The sequence below is a fragment of the Lissotriton helveticus genome, chromosome 3_1 (genome assembly GCF_964261635.1).
Source record: "Lissotriton helveticus chromosome 3_1, aLisHel1.1, whole genome shotgun sequence".
NCBI lineage: Eukaryota > Metazoa > Chordata > Amphibia > Caudata > Salamandridae > Lissotriton > Lissotriton helveticus.
The window spans coordinates 2,015,639,635-2,015,664,549 of NC_136061.1; the positions used below are offsets into that span (position 1 = coordinate 2,015,639,635).

A 24,915-nucleotide genomic window follows, 5' to 3' on the forward strand; every position below is an offset into this window, starting at 1 on the left:
TAGTAAATAAATCCCGCTCCATCCGGGCAAGAGGAGTGGAAGGCAGAGTGAACCACTTTCCATGCTGTCTGCCTATTTTTGTTTGGTGTAGGAACTCCAAGCAGGAATGCTACTTTTGAAAGTGTGATGGACAGTCAGGACTGCATTTACCTGAGAAAAGTCCACATGCTAATGAGGGAGGACTACTCACCTGTCCATCAGCAGTGAAAGATAGGTGCTCCCACTGCAATGAGATTACCTTCGCAGTCATTGCACAGCACCTCTCAGCACCCGCAAAATAGACATTACGTGGCTCAAAACTGTTGTACAACCCTAAAATTATTGGGGGTTACATCTGGCAGTTCCCTTCGCTTTGAAAGGAACCTTTAATCTTTTTGAGATAAAAGTAATATTGGCAGGTGTCTTTCACCACTCCCCATCAAGCTGTGCATGAATAGAGAGGCATGTTAGGAGTCAAACAAATCCATAATTATTTGCATTTTACATTGTACAGCTATTTGCTATGTATAATTCTCCATATGATGTGTGTAGTAATAGTTGTAAAGGTCACAAACAGTTCAGCAAGCAACATGTACAAATGCAGAAAGCTTAAATACACCCAAATCATATTTCATCCCACATGCCGAATCAATTAGTCTAAAATTTTCAAAGTTGGTAGATTTAGTCTAATATCAACATGAAATATAACATGCAGATCAGATGCCTAGTTGAATTAGTTTATTTTATGCCAACTCATTTAAAGCCTCCCCGGATACCTTTCATGCCTTAAGGCATCTGTATTTCAGTATTCCTCCTGCAACCAGTCCATCTGTGTAATCAAGTTCCTAACACTAGTATCTTATATACGTTTTGAGTATATGGTGCTCAATGGAGTGTGAGTATGTTGGAAATCCACCTTTTTGAAAAGGATCACCCCATATTGTTTGCCTTTTGGTAGTCATCATATTTTTGCTTATTTTAAAACTCTGTCCACCTTACCCCTGCAAACCAGTAGTAAAGTGTCTGTGCTCCCCTTTTAAACATGGTCAAATTGGCGTACTCCTAATTCGATTATTTAACTTACCTACAAGTACTAGTACATGATCGTAGGTGTTATCCAGGGCCAGAAAGTTAAATGACACTATTTAACTGCACACCTATTGTGCCATCTACTACAGTGGTAGTGCAAACATAGCTTCCGGCCTACATGTGTAGCTTGACAGTAACAGTGTAAAAAACACAACTGTACCTGTCAAAATAAAACATTTTGACTGGTCAAAGCCTCATTTTTAAATATCAATGAATCCCCCCTATAAACTACTGGCCTGGCCTGACCACAGAGAGCAAGCCAATAGATTAGTGGTGGAACTCATGGCCAAATCTGGCCGGAAACTGACCGAGCTACAGGAGATTGCGGATGCATTTGGGGGCTATTATAGCAGAATTTATGAATCCCAGACATCTCATACGGAAACAGACTGGGACTCTCTATTGAGAGATTTCTCCCTACCCATGCTCTCAGACGAGGACCGGGCGGACTTGGAGCAAGACCTTAAGAGTATGGAGGTAGAACGTGCCATACAAGATTTGTGAGTGGGCAAGGGGATGGCCCCAAACGGCTTGCCTATTCTATTGAACTGTATAAACCCTCCTCTAGTAAGATAGCACCCTATCTGACCACAATGTTTCAAGAGAGTTGGGAGATAGGACTACGCCCACCAGATCAGAGGTTGGCAACCATAGTGGTCATTCATAAATGTGGAAAGCCCAAGAACGAATGTTCCTCATATAGGCCAAAATAATTGCTCAATGCAGAAGCCAAAATCCTGGCGAAAATACTGGCTACCCGTTTACTGCAAGTCATAACCAAACTAGTACACCCGGACCAATCTGGCATCATGCCAGCCAGAAATACCTTGCTTAACCCTTAACCATTACATGGAGTACTGGACCGAGCAAATAACATAAGGGAGGACGCGGGGGTGGTATCTCTCAATGCAGCCATGGCGTTTGACACGACTGAATGGTCCTATTTGTTTTCAGTGTTAAAGAAATTGGGATATGGGCCGGGCTTTCTGAAATGGATTCAGCTTTTATATAAAGATCCAATGGCCAAAATAGTAGTTAACAACCTCAAGTCCCCAATATTTTTGCTAGGAAGGGGCACCAGGCAGGGTTGCCGTCTCTTCCGGCTGCTTTTTGCCCTTATGCTGGAGCCATTGGCGATGTGGATATGGAAAGACCCTATCTTAAGACGACTCAAGTGGGTTGAGGACTTGGAAGACCGTATTTCATTACATGCTGATGACATATTGTTGTATGTGGCCTCCCCCGTTGCCTCTCTGAATAGAGCGATGGACATTTTTATCGTATTTGGGAGATATTCTGGCTATAGTATAAACTGGTCCAAATCAGTTATTTATGTTCTAAGTGGTAAGCTCCCCTTCTTAACCAAGGGTTTTACTATTACTGAAGCAGCAACAGGATTCAAATATATGGGAGTTCATATTTCTAAAGTCCTGGCCTATTTCTATGAATGCAATAAGCATGGGCGTAAAATCCGCTCCGCTCGTGGATTTTTCGGATTTTCGGCAAATCCGCAATCCGCGAACGCTCGCGAATTTGTCGCAAATCCGTGAATCCGCTCGCGGCGGATTTTTTGCTTGGTTGCGGCACGCGGCGTGGTGCACGGCGTTCACTTTCCGTCATTTTAGCGTTTGCCGAGTTGTTTTTCTTTGCGAGTGACGCGCCGTTTTAGATCTTGCTGCGTGTTCCCGCGGGAGTTTGTGGCCCGCGAATACGTACTCGCGGCTTGCCACCTTGCACAGCACACCTCGCGAGAGTTCGCAATTGCGAACACGTAGTTGCGGCGGAAAGGAACAATCTCGCACTTGCGAAATAGAGATTTTGCAATTTCGCACAAGAAAATCACCAGCAAACAGGATAAACCTTCAGAAAATTATGATTTTTATCAGAATCACTCCTCAGGTTGACATTTGCATGGCCTTTTTTTTTTGCAAGGAGTCCATTTTGGGGGGGGGGAGGAAGGAAGTGCCCCACAGTCTCCAACTTCCTGTTCCTGTCCAGCAGGCTCCTCCCAGTGCTTTGTCCATCTCCTGGTCACTTTCATTTGGATCTGGAGCTGGAAGGATTACTTTTTGTGGGTGCTGCTGGATATTTGGATTTGAGGCCTTTTTGACTGTCTTTGGATCACTTTTGGATTAGAAATCAACTTTCACAAGTAAGTTTGTTTGGGGCATTACAGTTGCTGCAAGTAAAATTTTGGAACTTTTTCAGAACATTAAATAAATTATATTGTGGGTAGCCACAGTATCCAGTAGGACCAGGGTTGGTTAGGGGTGCATGATACAACTGTTTTGTTGAATTTAAACACCATTTAGGCCATGGATGGGCTGGGATTGTGCTGATTTTTGTCTTTTTTTTGGGACTGCTGGTGGGGCCCTTTGCCCAGGGGTGGTGAGTGTTGCATGGGCCTAGTCTTTCTGTGGGGTGTCTTCTTAAATTTAAACATAATTGAGGCCATGGATGGGCTGGGATTGTGCTTATTTTATTGTTTTTTGTCGTTTTTGGGGGGCTGCTGGTGTGGCCTTTTGCCCAGGGGTGGTGGGTGGTGCATGGACTGAGTGTGCCTGTGGTGTGGTCTCACTCTCTTTAATGTAAACATCATGGATGGCATTGGATTGTGGTGATTTCTGGCTGTTTTTCTGTTTTTTGGGGGTGTACTGTTGATGTGGACTGGCCATGTGGGTGGTGGTGGTGGCCATCTTGAGTGCTGGCTGCTACAGGCAACATGTGCTTGGGGTGTAAGGGGCCATTTTGAGGAGAGGCAGTGTCTGAGGCCTGCACTTATTTTGCCTACTTTTCATCCATTATGCCCAGGGGTAGTGAGTGTTGCATGGGCCTAGTGTGTTTTTGAGGGGTGTCTTCTTGAATTTAAACACCATTGAGGCCATGGATGGGCTGGGATTGTGCTGATTTTATTGTTTTTTGTCGTTTTTTTGGGCCTGCTGGTGGGGCCCTTTGCCCAGGGGTGGTGAGTGTTGCATGGGCCTAGTCTTTCTGTGGGGTGTCTTCTTGAATTTAAACATAATAGAGGCCATGGATGGGCTGGGATTGTGCTTATTTTATTGTTTTTTGTCGTTTTTGGGGGGCTGCTGGTGTGGCCTTTTGCCCAGGGGTGGTGGTGCATGGACTGAGTGTGCCTGTGGTGTGGTCTCACTCTCTTTAATGTAAACATCATGGATGGCATTGGATTGTGGTGATTTCTGGCTGTTTTTCTGTTTTTTGGGGGTGTACTGTTGATGTGGACTGGTCATGTGGGTGGTGGTGGTGGCCATCTTGAGTGCTGGCTGGTACAGGCAACATGTGCCTGGGGTGTAAGGGGCCATTTTGAGGAGAGGCAGTGTCTGAGGCCTGCACTTATTTTGCCTACTTTTCATCCATTATGCCCAGGGGTAGTGAGTGTTGCATGGGCCTAGTGTTTCTGAGGGGTGTCTTCTTGAATTTAAACACCATTGAGGCCATGGATGGGCTGGGATTGTGCTGATTTTATTGTTTTTTGTCGTTTTTTTGGGCCTGCTGGTGGGGCCCTTTGCCCAGGGGTGGTGAGTGTTGCATGGGCCTAGTCTTTCTGTGGGGTGTCTTCTTGAATTTAAACATAATTGAGGCCATGGATGGGCTGGGATTGGGCTTATTTTATTGTTTTTTGTCGTTTTTGGGGGGCTGCTGGTGTGGCCTTTTGCCCAGGGGTGGTGGGTGGTGCATGGACTGAGTGTGCCTGTGGTGTGGTCTCACTCTCTTTAATGTAAACATCATGGATGGCATTGGATTGTGGTGATTCCTGGCTGTTTTTCTGTTTTTTGGGGGTGTACTGTTGATGTGGACTGGCCATGTGGGTGGTGGTGGTGGCCATCTTGAGTGCTGGCTGCTACAGGCAACATGTGCTTGGGGTGTAAGGGGCCATTTTGAGGAGAGGCAGTGTCTGAGGCCTGCACTTATTTTGCCTACTTTTCATCCATTATGCCCAGGGGTAGTGAGTGTTGCATGGGCCTAGTGTTTCTGAGGGGTGTCTTCTTGAATTTAAACACCATTGAGGCCATGGATGGGCTGGGATTGTGCTGATTTTATTGTTTTTTGTCGTTTTTTTGGGCCTGCTGGTGGGGCCCTTTGCCCAGGGGTGGTGAGTGTTGCATGGGCCTAGTCTTTCTGTGGGGTGTCTTCTTGAATTTAAACATAATTGAGGCCATGGATGGGCTGGGATTGGGCTTATTTTATTGTTTTTTGTCGTTTTTGGGGGGCTGCTGGTGTGGCCTTTTGCCCAGGGGTGGTGGGTGGTGCATGGACTGAGTGTGCCTGTGGTGTGGTCTCACTCTCTTTAATGTAAACATCATGGATGGCGTTGGATTGTGGTGATTTCTGGCTGTTTTTCTGTTTTTTGGGGGTGTACTGTTGATGTGGACTGGCCATGTGGGTGGTGGTGGTGGCCATCTTGAGTGCTGGCTGGTACAGGCAACATGTGCCTGGGGTGTAAGGGGCCATTTTGAGGAGAGGCAGTGTCTGAGGCCTGCACTTATTTTGCCTACTTTTCATCCATTATGCCCAGGGGTAGTGAGTGTTGCATGGGCCTAGTGTTTCTGAGGGGTGTCTTCTTGAATTTAAACACCATTGAGGCCATGGATGGGCTGGGATTGTGCTGATTTTATTGTTTTTTGTCGTTTTTTTGGGCCTGCTGGTGGGGCCCTTTGCCCAGGGGTGGTGAGTGTTGCATGGGCCTAGTCTTTCTGTGGGGTGTCTTCTTGAATTTAAACATAATTGAGGCCATGGATGGGCTGGGATTGTGCTTATTTTATTGTTTTTTGTCGTTTTTGGGGGGCTGCTGGTGGGGCCCTTTGCCCAGGGGTGGTGAGTGGTGCATGGACTGAGTGTGCCTGTGGTGTGGTCTCACTCTCTTTAATGTAAACATCATGGATGGCGTTGGATTGTGGTGATTTCTGGCTGTTTTTCTGTTTTTTGGGGGTGTACTGTTGATGTGGACTGGCCATGTGGGTGGTGGTGGTGGCCATCTTGAGTGCTGGCTGGTACAGGCAACATGTGCCTGGGGTGTAAGGGGCCATTTTGAGGAGAGGCAGTGTCTGAGGCCTGCACTTATTTTGCCTACTTTTCATCCATTATGCCCAGGGGTAGTGAGTGTTGCATACTTGCATGTCCGTAGTCTTTCTGTGGGGTGTCTTCAATGTAAACATCAAGGATGGCATGGGATTGTGCTCATTTTTCTGTGTTTTGTCGAATTTTTGGGGTGTATAACTGAACTGATGTTCCTCTGTCTTCCATTGCTTTTAGGTGCACAAGAAGACTCAAGAGAACCACCAGTGCCAGGAAGAAGTCCTGCAGCGGTGTGTGCAGCATAACGTCACGCGACGTCACGTCTGGACACAGAACCCTCTGCAACTCGTGCAACTGCTGCCTGCTGACCTGCTCTGAAGAGGATGGCCCCAAAAAAAGTAACCCGTAGCTCCTCTAGCAAGAAAGGTGCCAGTAAGGAGCAGAAGAAGCAAGTTACCAAGGAGACTGGTGTGCCGCCCGCCCCTTTTTTTGGGAGTAAAAAAAAAAGTATGCCTGCAGCAGCAGCAGCGGGATCTGCTGGGGACCAAGCTGGCAGCACCCCCCCCGCTCCATTGGGCTCAGTGCCACCACCACCACCACGCCAACTTAAGTCCAAGCCCTTGAGTGCTGCAGAGGCAGCCAGTATAGTTCTTCAATCACCATCGACCAGTGATGTTGGCTCATCGCAAGAAAGCAGCAGCAATGTCCCTCAATCAACACAGGTTGTTGTAGCTCATCTGACGAGTGTTGAACAACCACAGCCGCAACAACAATCACATGTGCAAGTACAAGCCCAAGTACATGTGGAAGGAGAGGCAGCGCAAGGAGATGCGCAAGCAGAGGTGCATGGAGGGTCACAAGTGCCCACAATAGTTGTTCCTCCCGAAGTAGGGGCACATCAGGAAATCGACAATCAAGGCGAGGTATCATTTGAGGAAGCCACTCCTCCTGCTGATCCTTCATTGTCTTCCACAACCCTAGCAAGGAAGAGATCAAGGGTGGTGTCTACATCCTCTTCAAGCACACCTCCTTCTGATGATACGGATCAAACTTGGGAACCAGCACCACAGCCATCTGAGAGTGAGGCACACCATGATCCAACAAAGGTACTTAAGCGTAAAAGGAAGCTCGTCCAAAGTCTCAGACTTATGGAGTGTGATGAGGCTCAACAAGAAGTGGCGGATACTGCTGCTGATGAAGACTCTGCCAACGACGACCCAGTCATCATAAAGGTCACTGCAGCCCCAGCGGGCATGCAGCAAACAGACATTTTGACCCTAGCCCGAAGAGCTGCTGCGCGTGATGATGATGATGATGATGTTGTCGATGAGGAGGCAGTGGAAACACCACAATCATTGGAGTTAAGTAGTACACCAACTCGTCCCGCTTCCATATTTCTTTCTGGCAAGAAGAGACCTGCGTCAACCTCGACCTTAATTAGTGGCGGTGAAAGTGGAAAACGTACAAAAGTTGGGCAATCCAGATCCTCCACTTCATCTGGCATTAGCTTCATGACCACCACCACCAGTATCGCCGCCTCCTCCAGGTCCCACAGACACTTCAAGTCCCCAGTTTGGGACTTCTTTACTGTTTGTCCCAAAAATCCAAAGTTTGCCATTTGTACCCTTTGTAAGCTTGCAGTTAGTCGTGGTAAGTCAGGTACCAACTATGGTACCGGCGGCCAGAGTGGTCATCTTGAGAGAAAGCACGCTGTCAAATGGTTTGCGCACCTAGCTGCGATCAAGAAAGGCCAAAATCAAGGAAACGTTGATGTTTCATCTGATGTTGACGAGCAGGAAGAAGACGTGTCAAACACTTCCCTTACACCCAGTACCCCTGTCAGCAGCACACCCAATGTGAGGCACACTAAGAGTGTTGGAGCGAGTGAGACACCAACGCACAAAAGTTCACCAGCGAGCAAAATTGGGTCAACGAAGTCATTATCAGCCCGTAAATGCTTGGTCCAGGCCAACATTAGAACAATGCTTACTTCAGACGTGCCATATGAACGCAACCACCCACTGACGCGTCTGTATAACACTAAGCTGGCTAAAATGCTAGCTGTGGACCTTCTACCTTTTTCTTTTGTAGAAGCGGTAGGTTTTCTTGAATTAGTTGCAACGCTCTGCCCTAAATGGAAGGTTCCGAGCCGGTTCTATTTTGCCAGAGTTGCGGTTCCAGCACTACATGAAGATGTGCTGCAGGCGATTGGGGCAGCTTTGCAGAAGAGTGCTGTTCACACAATACATCTGACAACAGACATGTGGACCAGTGGCCCAGGCGATGATTACATGTGCATCACTGCACACTGGGTCTCTTTTTCAGGTGTTATAGCAAAGCTAAACGCAGGTGTTGACCCGGACCAAGTTTTCAAAGCTGCTCGGAAACATGCAACACTAGCCATGTTTGGCTTGGAGAAAAGTCACACAGCAGAAAACCTTTTGGAAGAGTTTGACAAAAAGGTCTTGACAATGCTATCCCCCCTAAAACGCAAGATTGGTTATGTTTCCACGGATAATGGCGCCAATGTAGTTAAGGCCATGTTCCTTGGTGACCATGTTAGAGTGCCGTGTTTGGCGCACTGTATCAACCTGGTAGTTCAAAAATTCTTGAGTGATAAAGAGAGTCCAGCGTTCGAGGTAATGGCCACCTGCCGCAAAATGTGCAACCATTTCAGCCATTCTTTTAAGGCCCGGAAGCATCTGCGGAGACTGCTACTTCAACGTGGAATGCCAGTGAAAGCACTCATCCAGGAGGTGGCAACACGTTGGAACTCAACCTTCTACATGCTTGAGCGTCTGCATGAGCAGTATACGGTACTCGATCACTATTTCTTGACAGAGGCTACATCTCAGAAGGAGGACCTGCGGATGAGTAAGGCGCAATGGGACATAGTTAAAAGCCTGACAGACATGCTTCGTCCTTTTGAGTTCTTCACGCGTGCAGTCAGCCAGGAGGACTGTAATTTGGGAAAAGCTATCCCATTGTTGTGCATACTGGAGCACCAACTGATGGCGGTTTCTTCTGAGTTTGCAAAAGATGAAAAAAAAAAAAAACATTTCATTTTGTCTGAGAAATTATTACATCGCCTACGTGGTGATGAACGTCTTCAAAACATCAACTCAGATCAGCATTACATTTGTGCTACTATTCTGGATCCACGCTACAAAAAGGCGCTGGCAGACAACGCATTCTTTCCTTTCGCTGATGCAGATGTTCAAAAGTACAAACATTGGTTAGCCTGGTCAGCCAAGAGGTTTGAAAAAGAACGGCAGGTTATTGAAGGAGAAGCCAGTACATCAGCATCAGCATCAGCAGGCCATCCGCAGTCACAAGAATCCACTTCTGCACCTGTGGCTGGGGCACAAGTGACCTCTCAGCCGTTAAAGACACCGGCAACTGGATCATCTGCACCACACACAATGACAACACTAACAGTGGCTGGGGAGGAGGATTGGCTAAGTTTGATGGGGTATGGTTCTCGAAAAAATGTCACAGGCACAGCAAAAAGTAAGCAAAGTGGAGGAACAGTTGATGACCTTGAGTCGATGGTGCAGGACTATCTGAATGACTCAACAGAGGTCTTCCTTAATGATGAGCCATTGCAGTATTGGCATGGCAAAAAACAATTGTGGCCACAGCTCTTCAACCTGGCTATAAACTATTTGTCTTGCCCACTCACAAGTGTGTCTTCTGAACGTGTTTTCAGTGCTGCTGGTGGCATTGTAACTCCCAAACGGAGCCGCCTCTCGCCCAAAAATGTGGAGCGGCTGACAATGATCAAGATGAATCAGCACCTCATACCACCAGATTACAAAGTACGAGAAAGCACGCCGCATGAAGACGAGGAGGACAGCAACGTAGATGAGGGGATTTTTTCTCTGTTCGGTGCCACTGACCTCATCCAGCCTGAATTCGCAGAGTATGATGACGAAATCTTGTTCTTATTCCCTGACACCGAGCCCTGAAAATGAGACAATCAATCAAGAACTTTCTTTTTCGTCCTTATTCACTTTTATTCCTGTGTGCTTTGTGTCTCTCTTTCTTTGTTTTGCACAGTTAATTTAATTCAAACTTTAATCACCTAATCCCAAAAACAAGACCATCATCAGAACTGTCTTCACTTGTTTGCTTATTGATTTGAAGGTGCCGCAGTCTACATTCCTCAGGTTCACAAGTTCTGAAGAACATGCTCCTCTATCCTCCTCCTCCAGACTGCGATTTCCCTCCAAGCAGAGTGCTGGATTACGCACAATGAAGAAAGACTCAGCACTTGTGGGGGTGTTGTACTTCTTTGCGGGTGAGTTGACGGTTTTGGGCCCATTGCTGTGAAGCTCTAATAATGGACAAAAGTGTTTTGGACCAAATATGAGGTGGAAATTTCTTGCCGTTTTTGCTGACTTGCTTGCCTTTGAGGTGCTCTTTGGCGGGGTTCCGGGGGTTTGTGTGTAATTTTTGGTGTCTGTCGAAGCACTGCTGCGACAGTCTAATCTTGATTGCATTTGCTTTTCAGGAAATCCGTGGTGGAAAACAGGAGTTATGATGATTGATGATGATGACCTAGCTGAACAGCGCCGCATTTGGAACGAAGGCCGAGAGATATTGTAAGTATGAGATTTAGCTTTTTCGCTGTTTGGGGGTGTTGTCGGGTGTTTTTTTGCGGGTGGGTTGGCGCCGGCGGGTCTTGCCTGGGGCATTCCTGGGAAGGTCTAATACCGGATAGAAGTGTTTTGGACAAAATCCATAAGGAACAGCCTTTTTTTTGTCATTTCTTCAGACATCTTGCTCAATGTAGCGTTTTGGGGGGCTTCCTGCTGTTCGTGGGTGGGTTGCGGCCGGGGTCTCTGTCGAAGCACTGCTGCGACAGTCTAATCTTGATTGCATTTGCTTTTCAGGAAATCCGTGGTGGAAAACAGGAGTTATGATGATTGATGATGATGACGACCTAGCTGCACAGCGCCGCGTTTGGACCGAAGGCCGAGAGACATTGTAAGTATGAGATTTAGCTTTTTCGCTGTTTGGGGGTGTTGTGTCGGGTGTTTTTTTGCGGGTGGGTTGGCGGGTCTTGCCTGGGGCATTCCTGGGAAGGTCTAATACCGGATACAAGTGTTTTGGACAAAATCCATAAGGAACAGCCTTTTTTTTGCCATTTCTTCAGACATCTTGCTCAATGTAGCGTTTTGGGGGGCTTCCTGCTGTTCGTGGGTGGGTTGCGGCCGGGGTCTCTGTCGAAGCACTGCTGCGACAGTCTAATCTTGATTGCATTTGCTTTTCAGGAAATCCGTGGTGGAAAACAGGAGTTATGATGATTGATGATGACCTAGCTGCACAGCGCGTTACTTTGGACCGAAGGCCGAGAGATATTGTAAGTATGAGATTTAGCTTTTTCGCTGTTTGGGGGTGTTGTCGCGTGTTTTTTTGCGGGTGGGTTGGCGGGTCTTGGCTGGGGCATTCCTGGGAAGGTCTAATGCCGGATAGAAGTGTTTTGGACAAAATCCTTAAGGAAAAGCCTTTTTTTTGCCATTTCTTCAGACATCTTGCTCAATGTAGCGTTTTGGGGGGCTTCCTGCTGTTCGTGGGTGGGTTGCGGCCGGGGTCTCTGTCGAAGCACTGCTGCGACAGTCTAATCTTGATTGCATTTGCTTTTCAGGAAATCCGTGGTGGAAAACAGGAGTTATGATGATTGATGATGATGACGACCTAGCTGCACAGCGCCGCGTTTGGACCGAAGGCCGAGAGACATTGTAAGTATGAGATTTAGCTTTTTCGCTGTTTGGTGGTGTTGTGTCGGGTGTTTTTTTGCGGGTGGGTTGGCGGGTCTTGCCTGGGGCATTCCTGAGAAGGTCTAATACCGGCTAGAAGTTTGTTGGACAAAATCCATAAGGAAACACCAGTTTTGGCACTTTTTGTAAGTTAGGGTTCGTTAGGGTTAGCCCTAGCAGCAGGATTGCATGTGTTTAGGGGGGTTCTATTGCAACGCGGTTCTGTTGTTGTAGAGCACTGTTGGAGCGATGCTGGCTATGGATACTTTTGCTTGCAGGCAAGTGGTTTGAATACAATCCACGGTCTGTATTTGGGCCTACTGTTACTTTCAAAGTACGTTTTGTAACCATTTTTCTGCTAGGCATCGTTTTTGGAGATATGATTGGGTTCTTCTACATTTTTGCGACTGGCTTTAGTAAGGGTCTTGGTGGGAGCATTGCTGGGAAGGTCAAATTTTGTTCTAAAACACAGTAGTACACCCACCTTGAGGGGAAAGATCCGCTATAATATTTTGGCCATACTTATTGATCCTTAAAAAGGTGACTCAGACAGAGCACGCAATTTCAAAAATATTGTACTGTCTATTAGGGAAATCAAAGTGTCACTTTTTGAACCACACAGCGTACATACCTTTTATTTATTTATCAGTGGTATTGTAATAGCACTTCCTGTTTTCCGTTCAATAATTACAGGCCGGGTTTCAGTCAACATCCGCCAGGCAGGCAGTGGACAGGGTGTCTCTTCTGTCAGTGGTCACCACCACATTGATGGACGAAGCGTCAGCTGGAATGGAGGAGTGCCGCCAATAAGAGGAATTGTTTGCTGCATACAACTTACTTACCAATTTCAACAGGACAACTCCAACAACATACGCAATACAGATACAGTATCCATTGTTGTCTTTTATTCTATGAGTGTGACTGCATGTGCTTACCTTTAGTTTGTAACCAAAGATTGTCTGTAAACTCTGTATCTTCAATTATTGTTTGTCCATGCTCTGCTTTTTTTTTCTTCTCTCAACAAAACCTACCCAAAAAGAAACCCCCATTCCCATCCATTTTACAAACCCTAACCCTCTTCCCCCGGGCTGTGTTGTTTTGCTTGATGTCTGACTAAAATGACATCAATAATTCCACACACTTGCTGGGGAGGATAAGGTGATAGCAGCAACAGGCTGGTGAAGGAATACGAGGATATCTTCTAGACTTACTCAGCTTCAGTACTATATCTTCTAGTAGTAGTAGCCAATGTCAAATAAATTCAACGCAAGTACTAGTTATACTTGCAAGCAAATACTTTACCATTTGTTAGGCTACATTATGGCACTGTTCTAGTGTACTGTCACCTGCTATTTTCTCGATCGTACCGTAACCGTTGTAATGCTACAGTAAGGAGGACAAACAAGGTTTCGTTTTCTTTTTTTCCATAGGCATGCAACTGCCACTGTGTCACACCACTAGTACCACCGCAATGAGGAAATGTCACCCGCCCAGGATTGACAACGTTAATCCCCATTTCACCTGGAGCCAGCCCTGGGCCTAGCCCTAATTTCTAACACAAATTACAGGTAAGATAAGCGTTTGGTGGGAGGTAGTATAATGGAGTATTATTTCGGAGTAGACAAGAGATTGACGGTTGTACTACTAAAGTCCTACGACTGTTCAGGAAAACAAAGTTACTGTTACACCCCCGCCCCCCACCCACCAGACTGAAAAGCAGTAAAAAACAGGTATGGTCAGATAAAGTTGAAAAATATATTTATTTAGCCCTAACAAAATAATCTCCCTCACCCACCCTAACCCCAACGATTGTCTCTGAAACGTCCCAAAACGATCCCAACTCCCAAATCCCACCCCCCAAAAGTCTATAAAAAAAGGGCAAGGGACACTCCACTACTGGAGGGTGCTGGTGCTGGTGCATGATGCGGCATGGGCATCATACTCCTTGCGGAGGGTGGCAAGCTCGGAGCGGAGGCCCTTAACCAAGTTCTTATACCTCAGGACCTCCTGCTCCAGGTTGGACATGCGGACTCGTAGGCGGCGTTGACGTTCCTTGCAGCTCCTGTGGGGGGCAGCTGGTATTTCGGTTGCTTGGCGGTGGCGGTCGGCTTTCTTAGCCCGGCTCGGTCCCGCTGGCTTAGTCACGGAGGAGGATGCAGTGGTCACAGTCGAAGATGTTGCCCCGCTCGACTGCGTGTCCTCCTCCTCCTCCAGGGCCACCAGCCGCCGATACTCGGCGACTGTGGCCTCCAGCCTCCGTTGCCGGGCCAATCTAGCCTGCTCCCTCCTTGTTATTGATTTGGAAGGAGCAACTATATGAAGAAAGAAAGACATAGTCTGTAACCAATGCTCCTTATTAATAACACAAAGTGATTGAGCCGAAAGTTGGGTCACAGAGTACAAGTAGCAAATTGAAAGCACAGTACATAACTATTGAGGACAGTATCTATGTAACCTCCCACTTCTGCATCCTTGCTCTAACAGTAGTGGTAGTTTAATGAACTAATTCTACGACCACTATGGACTTCCATTACAGTCGACTATGACAGTACACCAGTCTTATTCTTCTTCTTCTCTCTTGTTTAGGGAAATGGGTACGTTATCTTATGCAAGCCGGCAGAATGACATGGACACAGCACAGTGAAGTTGCACCCGGGAAAAAAAGTTGCACACCATGATGATGGAGACAGACTTGCGTTACTGTACCGGTCCAGTACATGCAGGTGGTGAAGCTATTACTTTTCTATTACGGGTGGCACTGAGAATACTCTGTTACAAGGGCTACTGCTTAATTAATTTACCTTTCACCCTACAGTGCAAATGAGTACTAGAAAAGGAAACTGAAGAAGCTAACTAATTTGATTATCTATCACTTCACATGGGACGTATTTAATGACAGATGAGATGACTTTAGGTGCTTTGCTTAATATTGAGTGAACAGTGATACACCCACACATGAATGACGTACTACAAGTAAACTAAAGTTATTAAGAGAGGTACGGAGTGTCCACCGTAATAACCAGATATATGCTGTGAATGCAAACGCAATACAAAGTACTGCTACTATTCATGGTAGTATTGGACACATTTACAATTTCTTTTCCTTGCCTTCCCTGCACTGGGACGGACGTGCGGGTGCGGTGGTACATGCTCTTCAAGGTAACACTTACTTCACCTGGCGACCATCTACTCTCTCTAGATACACATGTGCTATGTAAGAGTCAGAGAATACCATGCTCCAGGCATCCATTCAGTCAAAGTATACGCACACATACAGTTTCTGTTTCACCCACCCAGGCTGCTGTCCTTCCACCCATCCTTGCTTCATCATTGACCCAGCCATGCACCATACCATATTCTTTCCTTCCCAGCCACCTCTGGGTCCAAGCAAACACATATCGTTCTTCTTTGCCAGCCATCATACAAGTTCGCGTCCCACTTACTTACACCCTTCTTTCGCTTTTCGTTCATCCCATCCATCACGTTCGTCTAAGAACTTATTGGGATTCTTCTCACCAAAAACTTCACAGCTAAGTCGAAGTACATTTCGAGGAGGCTACTACCTGGTTGATTTGTAATTGTAATACACCCGTGCAGAAAGCACACTATGCAGTCTTCAATCTCAATAAGTAAGGAATATATAGCTTACCTGTTTCCGCCACCACCGTTTGATCCCCCACAGGAACGGCCACCAGCTCTTCTACCGCCGCCTCCTCCCCAGAGGCCTCCGAGTCCAAGTCCAACACAGCCACCTCCGCGCTGGCCCCGTCACCAGATGTTACACCTACAAAGTACATTTAAGAATGTTAGAATACACCACTCACTACTATATAATATTTGGTCTAGGAGAAATGTTAAAAAAACAGAATACAATGTAATAATTTGTGACTGTCTACTCCATAGTAAAAATGTCCCATTTTCCAGGGAAGGCTGTTGTCTTGCTGCACTTTTATGCACAACTGATGAATGCTTGCTTTTGATTTTTAACACGCACCACTTTTTCTCCTAACAGACAGAAGCTTGACTCCTGAGTCCTAAGAACACGACCAGGATCAAGTTCAAACTAGGTGAGAGTTCGGCTCGACCACAAGAAATGTGTCCAATTAATCGTCAGCACTAACCACTTTTCCGTTTACAGTTAAATAGTTTTATGACAAAGTAGATTTTAATAAATGTGTTTACTTTTAATAAAGCTTTTACACTTAAATAGACTCTGTGGTTTTTGTTCCTCTAGACTAGAGTGGATGAGCTAAAGGTTTTGGAATTTTTGCAAGCATGAGTGCCTCTGACACTTCTTGACTGTGCTGTGACTCCGTACTACTCTCTTGTCCTGCGTACGATAATCTAGAGATCATTGGGGATCTATAATCGGTGACTTCGGGAGCTGAATGACTCTGCCACACTATCTAGTCAGTAAGGAGACAGTGCATAGAGGTATTGCTGAATATAATGGGAGTCCAATGGAATTGCCAAATGTCCAATCTTAGTTAGCTACACAGACAGACTAATAAGAATAGTCTAGTAATACCACAGGGAGTCATATTCGAGGCAGGATAAGAATTTATATCCAGTCTACAAGAAGATCAAAGACGATTTAGAAAAAATCGAATGAGGAACGCTAGGAAAAAATAGGTACTGTTTATTAAAATATAAACTTACTGGGGCCAGCAAAGGAGCCCTCGCCTGCCCGATCCTGGCCTGCATCCTCAGCACCCTCCTCCTGTGTCCTCTTGCCCTTGGGGGGAGCTGATGTACAACATGAAAGAAAGAAAAACCAGAAAACATGGATGAGATTTTTCAACCAAATCAAACATTTGAAAAGAACAATAACAACATATTTTGGAAAAATAGCAAATAGATAGACAACTATTCCACGGGATCTATCTCATGTGGTATACTACGTTATTCGTATTGCCTGATTTGCGGAACGTTGACTTAGAAAGTTCCTATGTAACTCAAAAAACAGACTACTAAAGAGGTTTGCCTAGGCCTGGCACTGCAGGCAGCAGTGCGCAACACGTGACAGACAAAGTCCATCCTGCTTGCAGATCAGTGAATACTCAAACTATCAATCCACCCGCCACCACCGCCACTATTTCTTCTGATAGCCATGTGACTGTCTAAAGGAAGGACTGGACTTCAGTCTGTTGGGGCTGATTTATAAGTCCCTTGCGGAAGTTGCGGCTGATTTTCCTCCATTGTTGCGTGCCTTTTCTGACGCAGCGGCAGAACAAAAGACTCGCCATGGTGTTGGTGCGGCGTATATATTAAAAAAAAAAACACATATGGGCATATGGGCGATGCATCACGTTGTAAAGCCCTGCGCCATCAGGGGGCGTTCCGGCGCAAGGGAGGGCGTACCTGCGCAGGAACGAATCCTAAAAGTGGCTGAGGGAAATCTACAAGATGTCAATCAGTCACTTTTAGGACAATGATGCATGACTCAAACCCTGCGCGCTTGAAGCCGACGTACGGCTTGATGCAGCATTGGGGAGATAGGGTACCCCAGAGCATTGCTGGAGCTGCGCCATCGTTGGCACGCAACTCCAGCAATGCGCTGCCTTTACGGCACAGATGCGTAAGGCTTCTGTGACGTTTTGTCCAATGGATGGTGGTGGCATGGCACACAATTACTGCCGCATCCCTGCTACTTTGCAGGGATGCGCCGGTAATTGAAAATATGACCCTTACTGTCTAGCATTACGCAGTTCTTTTCTTTACAGTACACTCATACATAATTTCTCAGGCCAATGAAATGCTTCTGAACACAACATACAAAACAAAGAAGCATAGTAGCAAGCAAGGCTACTGAGAAGGAGAGCAGTGCACCTGAAAATGAAATGCATAGAAGATTTTGAAATATAATTTACCTCAATGTAATCGGCAGCATTATTGCTCTTGGTAAAGAACAAAGATTTGCAAATAACAGAGCAGGATAAAACAGAGTAGTAAATGTACTACTACTACTACTCACCAAGCCCGGGGACCTCTACGCCGAGCGCGTCCAGCAAGTCCCGCTCCCGGTCCATGACATCGGTCCAGCGGTGGGTGGCCTGGTTATATGTGCGCCGGACCCCAGAGATCTTGTACATGGCCCGGCACACCTTCTCCCACCGCTGGCGGCGCTCCCGGATGCCATAGCCGGTCGCGATCTTGCCACCTCCCAGGATCGTCTTGGGGAGGCGGCGCTGGACGTGGAAGATCAGTGCCGCCCCTTCCTCCGCGCTGAAGATCTCCCTCGGGACCACTTGCTCCCCCCTTAAACGCCCGCACGGGAGCCGGGCACGGGGTGCGGGACCCTTCCCCTTCTCAGGGTGCTTCCCGGCTCCCTTTACCATGGTCTGGGCAGAAATAAACTTAAATGATAAAGAAGAAATAGAATAGTGAAGAAGAAAAGAAAAGAGTTTAAAAAAGTAGTTTAAAAGTAACTAAAAGCTGCAGAAAACACAAAAATATAGAGCTAGAAAAATAGAGGGTTAGATAATAAGTAAAATTAGATCAAAAAAACTTCAAACAAGCAAAGGATGGCAGAGATTGAGAGAGGATAGAGAAAGCATGCCCAGAACCATAGCAATGAATGAGAAACAAGATGGCCGCGCCCGTTCACGACCGCGTGGGTAAGTTCGCGCGAGATTTTCCTTGCGAGTACGCGCGAAATTGTACTAGCGAGCAGCACACTTTGCGAGATTACACATAGCGGGCAGAAACGGAATTACGTCACGCCAACAAGATGGCCGCGCCCGTGTACGACCGATAGGGTAACTTGGCAAACGTATAGCTAGAAGCGCCTCGCGAACACGCGCAAGATCACGCGAACATACACGTCGCAACAAAAACAATTTTGTATTCGCACGTATTCGCGGCTTCCGAAATCGATCTCGCACGGATTCGCGCCCCAAAAAACGCGCGAAATTGCAGAAAAAACGATTTTAGCTAAACTGAAAGCAATGAGCAGGTGCAAAAGTTCAAACTTAACATTAGTAACATTCAAGGTAGTGCTTCCTGATGGGCCCCTCCAGAGTTTGCAACTATTCTATGACCCTGCTATGACCCAAACAGCAGGCTCATAGAATAGCACCATAAAGGTCCTGTGAAAAAAAAATGTCACTGCAACAAAAAGCAAATTACAGATAAGGAAGGAAGCAGGTGCCAGCCAGACTGGAACTTTCAAAATTACTGACACATTAATGAAACACAAATTAATTGATGGCAGTTGAAGAAGGGCAGGTGTGCTTGCTTTTTTCAACCACCATAATCTACAGTGATAAATAAACCTAATAGGTGCCAGTGAGGATGTACTAGAGGGTGGCATGGGTGTCCCAGAGGGTGGCAGTGGTGAAACAGAGGGTGCTGTGAACCTGTGATGATAAACCAGACGTAGAAACAACATAGTCGCGGCCGTTGCAAGCCGAAAAGTAAGTTCGCAATTGCGAACTTGTCCCAAAATCGGCGCGAACACGCGCCAACACAAAAAACGGAAAAATCCGCAAATCCGCTAGAGTTCGCGGATCTTCGCGGATTGCGAATCCGTAAATACGCAAATTCGCGGATTGCCAATCCGCAAAATCCGCCCATGCTTAGAATGCAACCTCTTGCCCCCGCTGCAAAGACTTAGAAGCAATGTCATACATTGGAAGTCTCTTCCGCTGTCCCTGATGGGGCGTGCAGCATTATTTAAAATGATGTCCCTACCACGCTTTTTATATGTTTTGCAGAATACACCTCACCCAGTAGGGGCAGGTTACTTTAAATCTATAGAAAATGCCCAAAGAGAGCTTTTGTGGGAGGGAAAGCCACCCAAAATATCCATTCAGAAGCTTCCATGAGGGTGGTATGATGGGGGAATTGGTCTCCCAGATATTAAAAGATATTACTGGGTGGCACAATTTGCCGCAATTAATCAATGTATATATAGGCTACAAGGGGACGCTGGATACAAAATGGACAGGTGGCTGCTTTACAGGTGCACTGTATGCCAATTCCACCAAGCTGAAACCGTCAGGCCCCACCATGCATGCGGTCCAGGTTTGGCGGACAGCAACGAGAAGCCTGGGCTGGGAGGGTAGGGTCACACAGGTCACCCCACTCTGGGATGCCCAGCAACTGGGTAGTTTGAGACACATAAAATGTTTTAACTGATCGGACTTTTTCAGGATTTCTAAAGTTGGAGATTTATGGAGGGCAGGAGGGATAATCACTTTTGCCCAACTGCAAACGGAGTACGACCTTGCCAATTCTGAGTACTTTAGGTACCTACAGACCAGGCACGCACTGCAAGCTGTGATAGCGAAGGGCGAGACACTGCAAGAATCCTCCCCGTTAGAAGACAGGGTTCTAGATGAATATATGCGGGAGAACTCCATTTCACTGACTTATAAGAAACGAATCAATAATATGTTTGACCCCCTCCTCAGGTTCCGAGCTAGTTGAGAGCATGATATTGCGGGATTGGAGGATGAGGAATGTATCGAAGCACTTGCCTCTCCCAAGGAGACTGCTATCTCCTCTAGGCTTAGACTTGTACAACTGAAAATACTTAACAGAACGTACCTTAGCGGCCCTGCGTTGGTAAAGATGGGCTATGGAACGGAGGCAGAATGCATGAGGGGATGCTGGCAGGAGGGACCCTTGGTACATATACTTTGGGAATGTATGGATATACAGATTGATTGGTCTGAAGTGACGGAGTACATGGAGGAAGTGATGGGCAACAAGATTGACTATAGTATAAACATCTGTCTCCTGAATATATTGGGTCCTACAGATCTAAATAGCAAAGAAAGGATATGGGTGATACTCGGCATGATAATTGCTAAACGGAACATTGCTAGATTGTGGAGGGCACTGGAAACACCAACACTTATGGCGTGGGGAAAATACACTGCCTGGTGCATGTTGACAGAGAGGACAGTGTACGAATCTAGATGGTGTCCTAAAGAATGGTTGCAGATTTGGGTAAAATAGGACGTTTATAGGGGAGGCATATGTGAGCCCCCGCAACTTAGACAAAGACAAGATTCGGGTTAGCCTAATTGTAATTTGGGTCTATCTAATAATGTCACAAAACTGGAATGATTCAAGGTCTGTGGTAAGATTTCAAACAAGCGATGCAACCGGGGGCGCTTCTGTTTGTAAAGTGGGTACATTGAATAAGCTTGTCATTAATAAAAAGAGTTTTTTAAATTAAATAAATCGCCCTTACGTAGTCCTTGTTGCCCACAAGGCAGTGTGCATTGATTTTTAAGTGGTACATATAGAAATGTAATGTTATCAAGCACTTACAGTGACTAGCATCCCAACACTATTTCTTATTGCGGGAGGACTAGCTGCCATCTGTAGAAAACCAGATTACAGATTAAAAATCCTAATACTGTATCTCTGGAGTGGGACTAACTAGAAAATAATTAAACAAATATTTTTAATAGTTATTAAATGTCCAATTTAACTGTGAGGTTAGAGTTTTAATAAGTAATAAAGAAAGTTACCTTTTCCCTACCTGAAGTTCCTGGTGGATACATTTGCATTAGGTCTTCCACTTAACATAGAATATGTGTGAAAAAGTTGTAAAATGCTACCCAGGAGCAAACATTATGATAACTTGAATGGGCAGAAATAGCTCCTGTGAACCTGACAGAATATTCCATATGTGAGCATACCTTTTGATATTATGGTGCCAAATTCTGCTTGAATGTCAAATCCTGCTTGACAGGTCTGATGTGTTTTTACATGTAAACACTGGTAACATGCTTGAAAGGAAGGGAAACAGGATAGCAAAACAATTCTTGTATACCCGCTCTCCGGTTGCTGGTAACCCCTGCTTTGTTCTACTAGACTTCTGTCTCTGGGCTTATTGTGGATATAGTGGCAGCCCCAATCTAGATTTCAGTGTTAAATGTGGAAGGACACTAGTATTACCATAGTACACTCCCCACTAACACATTGCCCTCAGAGCCACGTTTATTATGGCCAATGACTATGGGCCTCATGAAAATGTTCAAAGTTGGTAGATTTGGCCCGGGGAACATTTACTCCTTTGTTTAGGGCATTCCAGGCAGCCATTGCCAACTACTAGCTCGATCCAGGCATAAATGTGGTATTTACAAGCATCAATTTCAGAACACTACTGGAGTCTTGAAGAACTGGATCTGCTATCTCAAAAGACAAATAAGTGGACTCCAACAGTCATTAGGCTTCCCCCCTGTTAAAGCTAAGGAGACACAAGCTTCAAGAAGCCTTTTCCTGCAATTATTGAGCTGACCAGTGACAACTGTACCTGGACTGAACCCAGCTCTTTGGCCTCTGCCTGACACTATGTGAGTCTCTAAGTTCTTCCCAAGAGGTCGGGGGAGGGGGGAGCGGTTTATTCACATGTGTGAGAAGTGTGGCTCTCTGGTTAGAGCGGCAGACTCTGAAGCAGAGATCAGGCCCGGGACCAGGGTTCAAGTCCCGATGCGGCAGGGTCTTGAGCTCAATGTCCGCAGACTCGATAATTCTCGCCTCGGCGCCTACTCTAATCATGGATCCCACGCTGCAACTCTGGGCAATAGCTTGCTTAATCTCCACAACGGCATCTACAACACTGGGATGCCTGGCTTCATCTTGGGGTGCCCAGGAGGGGCATCTCACAGGGATTGCCAGGAAGAGTTCCACAGCGTTATACAGCGCCGGGACGCCCCGTTGGGGCAGCTGTGCGCTTTACAAAAATACACTACATGTGTACTTCTCTGGTGGATCGGGTCTTAAGGGACTAAATTCTGAAAACACAAAATGCCATGCCATACTTCATGGTGTAATGCCCATTTACAAAATATGATACATTTATTACCTAATTTCTATTACTTGGATGATCTACACTTAATTCCTTAATACATATGAACAGAGATATTTTAGAGATCTCAAGCTGTATGATGAGGTTGCATATTTTCACGACTGTGAATGACAAAGATTGAAGCTGAGGAAGGTACTGCGATTCTCAGCCTGACCTTCTGTAAAGCCGACATAATAGAAAATCCTGAATGAGACACAAACAAAACCTAGTAAGGTGAAAGTAATGGAGACCCCTCCCAGACGTAAGTGCACAAGACATGCTCGGTTCTATGGTCTGTAAGAATGTTAACACTGTTACAGAAAGATAGAATTGTTTGGGTAGCAATTTCTGTGGAACTTCCTATGCAGTCATTTGACGTTTGTGATGCAAGGCACATGCAAATGGTCATTGCTCATTTATCAATAGTTAAAACCACTGAACACATATTGAAAGGTCAATGAGGTACTGAGGTACTGTCTTTGTTCATGCTTTTAAAGACAGGACAAGAACACTGGACAGAATGCTTCTTGTCAGCATTGTATTTGGGCTTCACAAATGGATGTCATTGTCTAGAATCCCTGTTTTTCTATGAGGTTTCCTACTGAGCGATGTGCTGCGCTGCTATTTGTAACATCATTTAAATAGCTCTTATACCAAAGATTATTAAGGACCTTACTTGAATAGCACCTGCCAGGTCATTTAATCCTTCAATTAATTTGAACTCAATCAACGTTCCTAAATCCTACAGCCTTGAACATGTGGATTGATGCTTCAGGGAACCTGCCCTCACTCGTGATACCAAGACATTAACTGTTGTCTCTTATTTAGCAGCAAGAGGTTTAGAAAGGATCCCATTTCAATGGAATTGGGGATATTCCTTCAAATTAGAGCCATCATTCAAATTAAATACTCCAGCCTATCATGCAGGGATACATCATGCTCCTGTGCTCCGCTGTGCTATTACTAAAGCATAGGAAATGTCATTTAAAAATTACGCACAACATATCGTTGCACAACTATTAGTTCATATTCATTCACTATACTGACGTTAATGATCTGGGGGTGAAACATGACATGAATTTGTCAGTTTTAGGTGAGACAGCGGTGCTAAAGGAGGTTGTAGATTGAGGTGGCATGCTAGTTATCTTTTTAATATTTGAACAGAGTACTTGCCAGAGGACGGTAAGCGTGGGTGGCAGGACGCCTGGTACATGTATATGTTAAGATGCAGCATATGGTAATGGGAGCCGAGAGGGGTAAGGCCTCGTTGAGCATAGTTCAGCCATGACATGACTTCTCTTCAGTAGTAAGGAAAGGAGATTTTGTGTGACATGTACAACAAAAAGTGTGGTTGGTAAGTTGTCAAGAATGTGGAGCTTTCATACATGATGTATGTTTCAAGTGGCAATAGAAAACTCAAGTATCGATGGTTATTTATTTGATAGTTCTTTAGAATATCAGATCACTTAACAGTCTTAAGTAACCAAAAGATGATTCAAAGCTCTTCACAGAACTCTTCATTAATTAAGGAAATGCTTAGATAAATGATGTCTACATGTACCGGAAAGCCTCCTGTATGGTAGGGTATAATGGCACCTTCCCCTTCGAAGAAAGCTCTGAAAGTTTCCCCCAGCAGAGTTTTATTCCTAATTGGGAAAGGGAAGAGAGTGCAGGACTATTTAATCAATGCCTGACCCGTTGAGTCCCGTTTAAAGAACAATTGTAGTTGAATTATTTAAATTCTAAAGTAAAAATGCAACACATGCAAATCCTCTTCTACATAAAAGTAACACTGTCAGTTGAGCAGGTGACGTTTTGACTGAGTTCCTAAGGCTCAGTTTATTTGGTGTTCATTTCCACAGCTGTAAACAGCAGGAAGACCACATTGGAGGATAGCCAGCAATCCTTGCCTCAAGCCACGTGCTTTTTAGGGGAAAGAAAACTTGTTACATCAAGTATTCATATAATAAAACGTAGGCCTGCCTTGTTCCTTTACGAAGCAGCTTACAATGAAACACTACGAGGTGGCACCATATATTGTGGCCTACATTTCTACAGAGTGCTTTTTAGGTCTCAGCTGGGCCAGTGGGCATGCGCTGCCCTGTGAGTCTTTTAGTAAGGAGTATAAACTCTGAACACACGCTCGTGTGTGTGCTTTTTTTTTCATCACCCGCTATTGGTCTTTGCATGCGTCTTTCTAAGAAAGACAGCACACAATTGGCCGAAGGCGGTTGCATGTCCTGC

The 24,915-nt window shown here is 45.7% G+C and overlaps 1 protein-coding gene across 1 annotated transcript; it reads left to right on the forward strand.

Moving 5' to 3' along the window:
* Positions 1–3,323: 3,323 nt before the first annotated feature.
* Positions 3,324–24,567, forward strand: LOC144824357 (zinc finger BED domain-containing protein 6-like). Its single transcript, XM_078683470.1, has 3 exons — positions 3,324–4,402; positions 4,979–9,337; positions 24,534–24,567. The coding sequence occupies exons 2-3, from the start codon at positions 6,486–6,488 to the stop codon at positions 24,565–24,567; spliced, it is 2,886 nt and encodes a 961-aa protein (XP_078539596.1). The 5' UTR covers positions 3,324–4,402; positions 4,979–6,485.
* Positions 24,568–24,915: the final 348 nt, after the last annotated feature.

What these genes read in the sequence shown, in the direction of transcription:
- LOC144824357 (XM_078683470.1), top strand. Translation starts at nt 6,486, where the DNA reads ATGGCCCCAAAAAAAGTAACCCGTAGCTCCTCTAGCAAGAAAGGTGCC. An exon ending in GTTCAAAAGTACAAACATTG is followed by an intron (nt 9,338 to 24,533) that starts GTTAGCCTGGTC and finishes TCATTTCCACAG; the next exon opens with CTGTAAACAGCAGGAAGACC.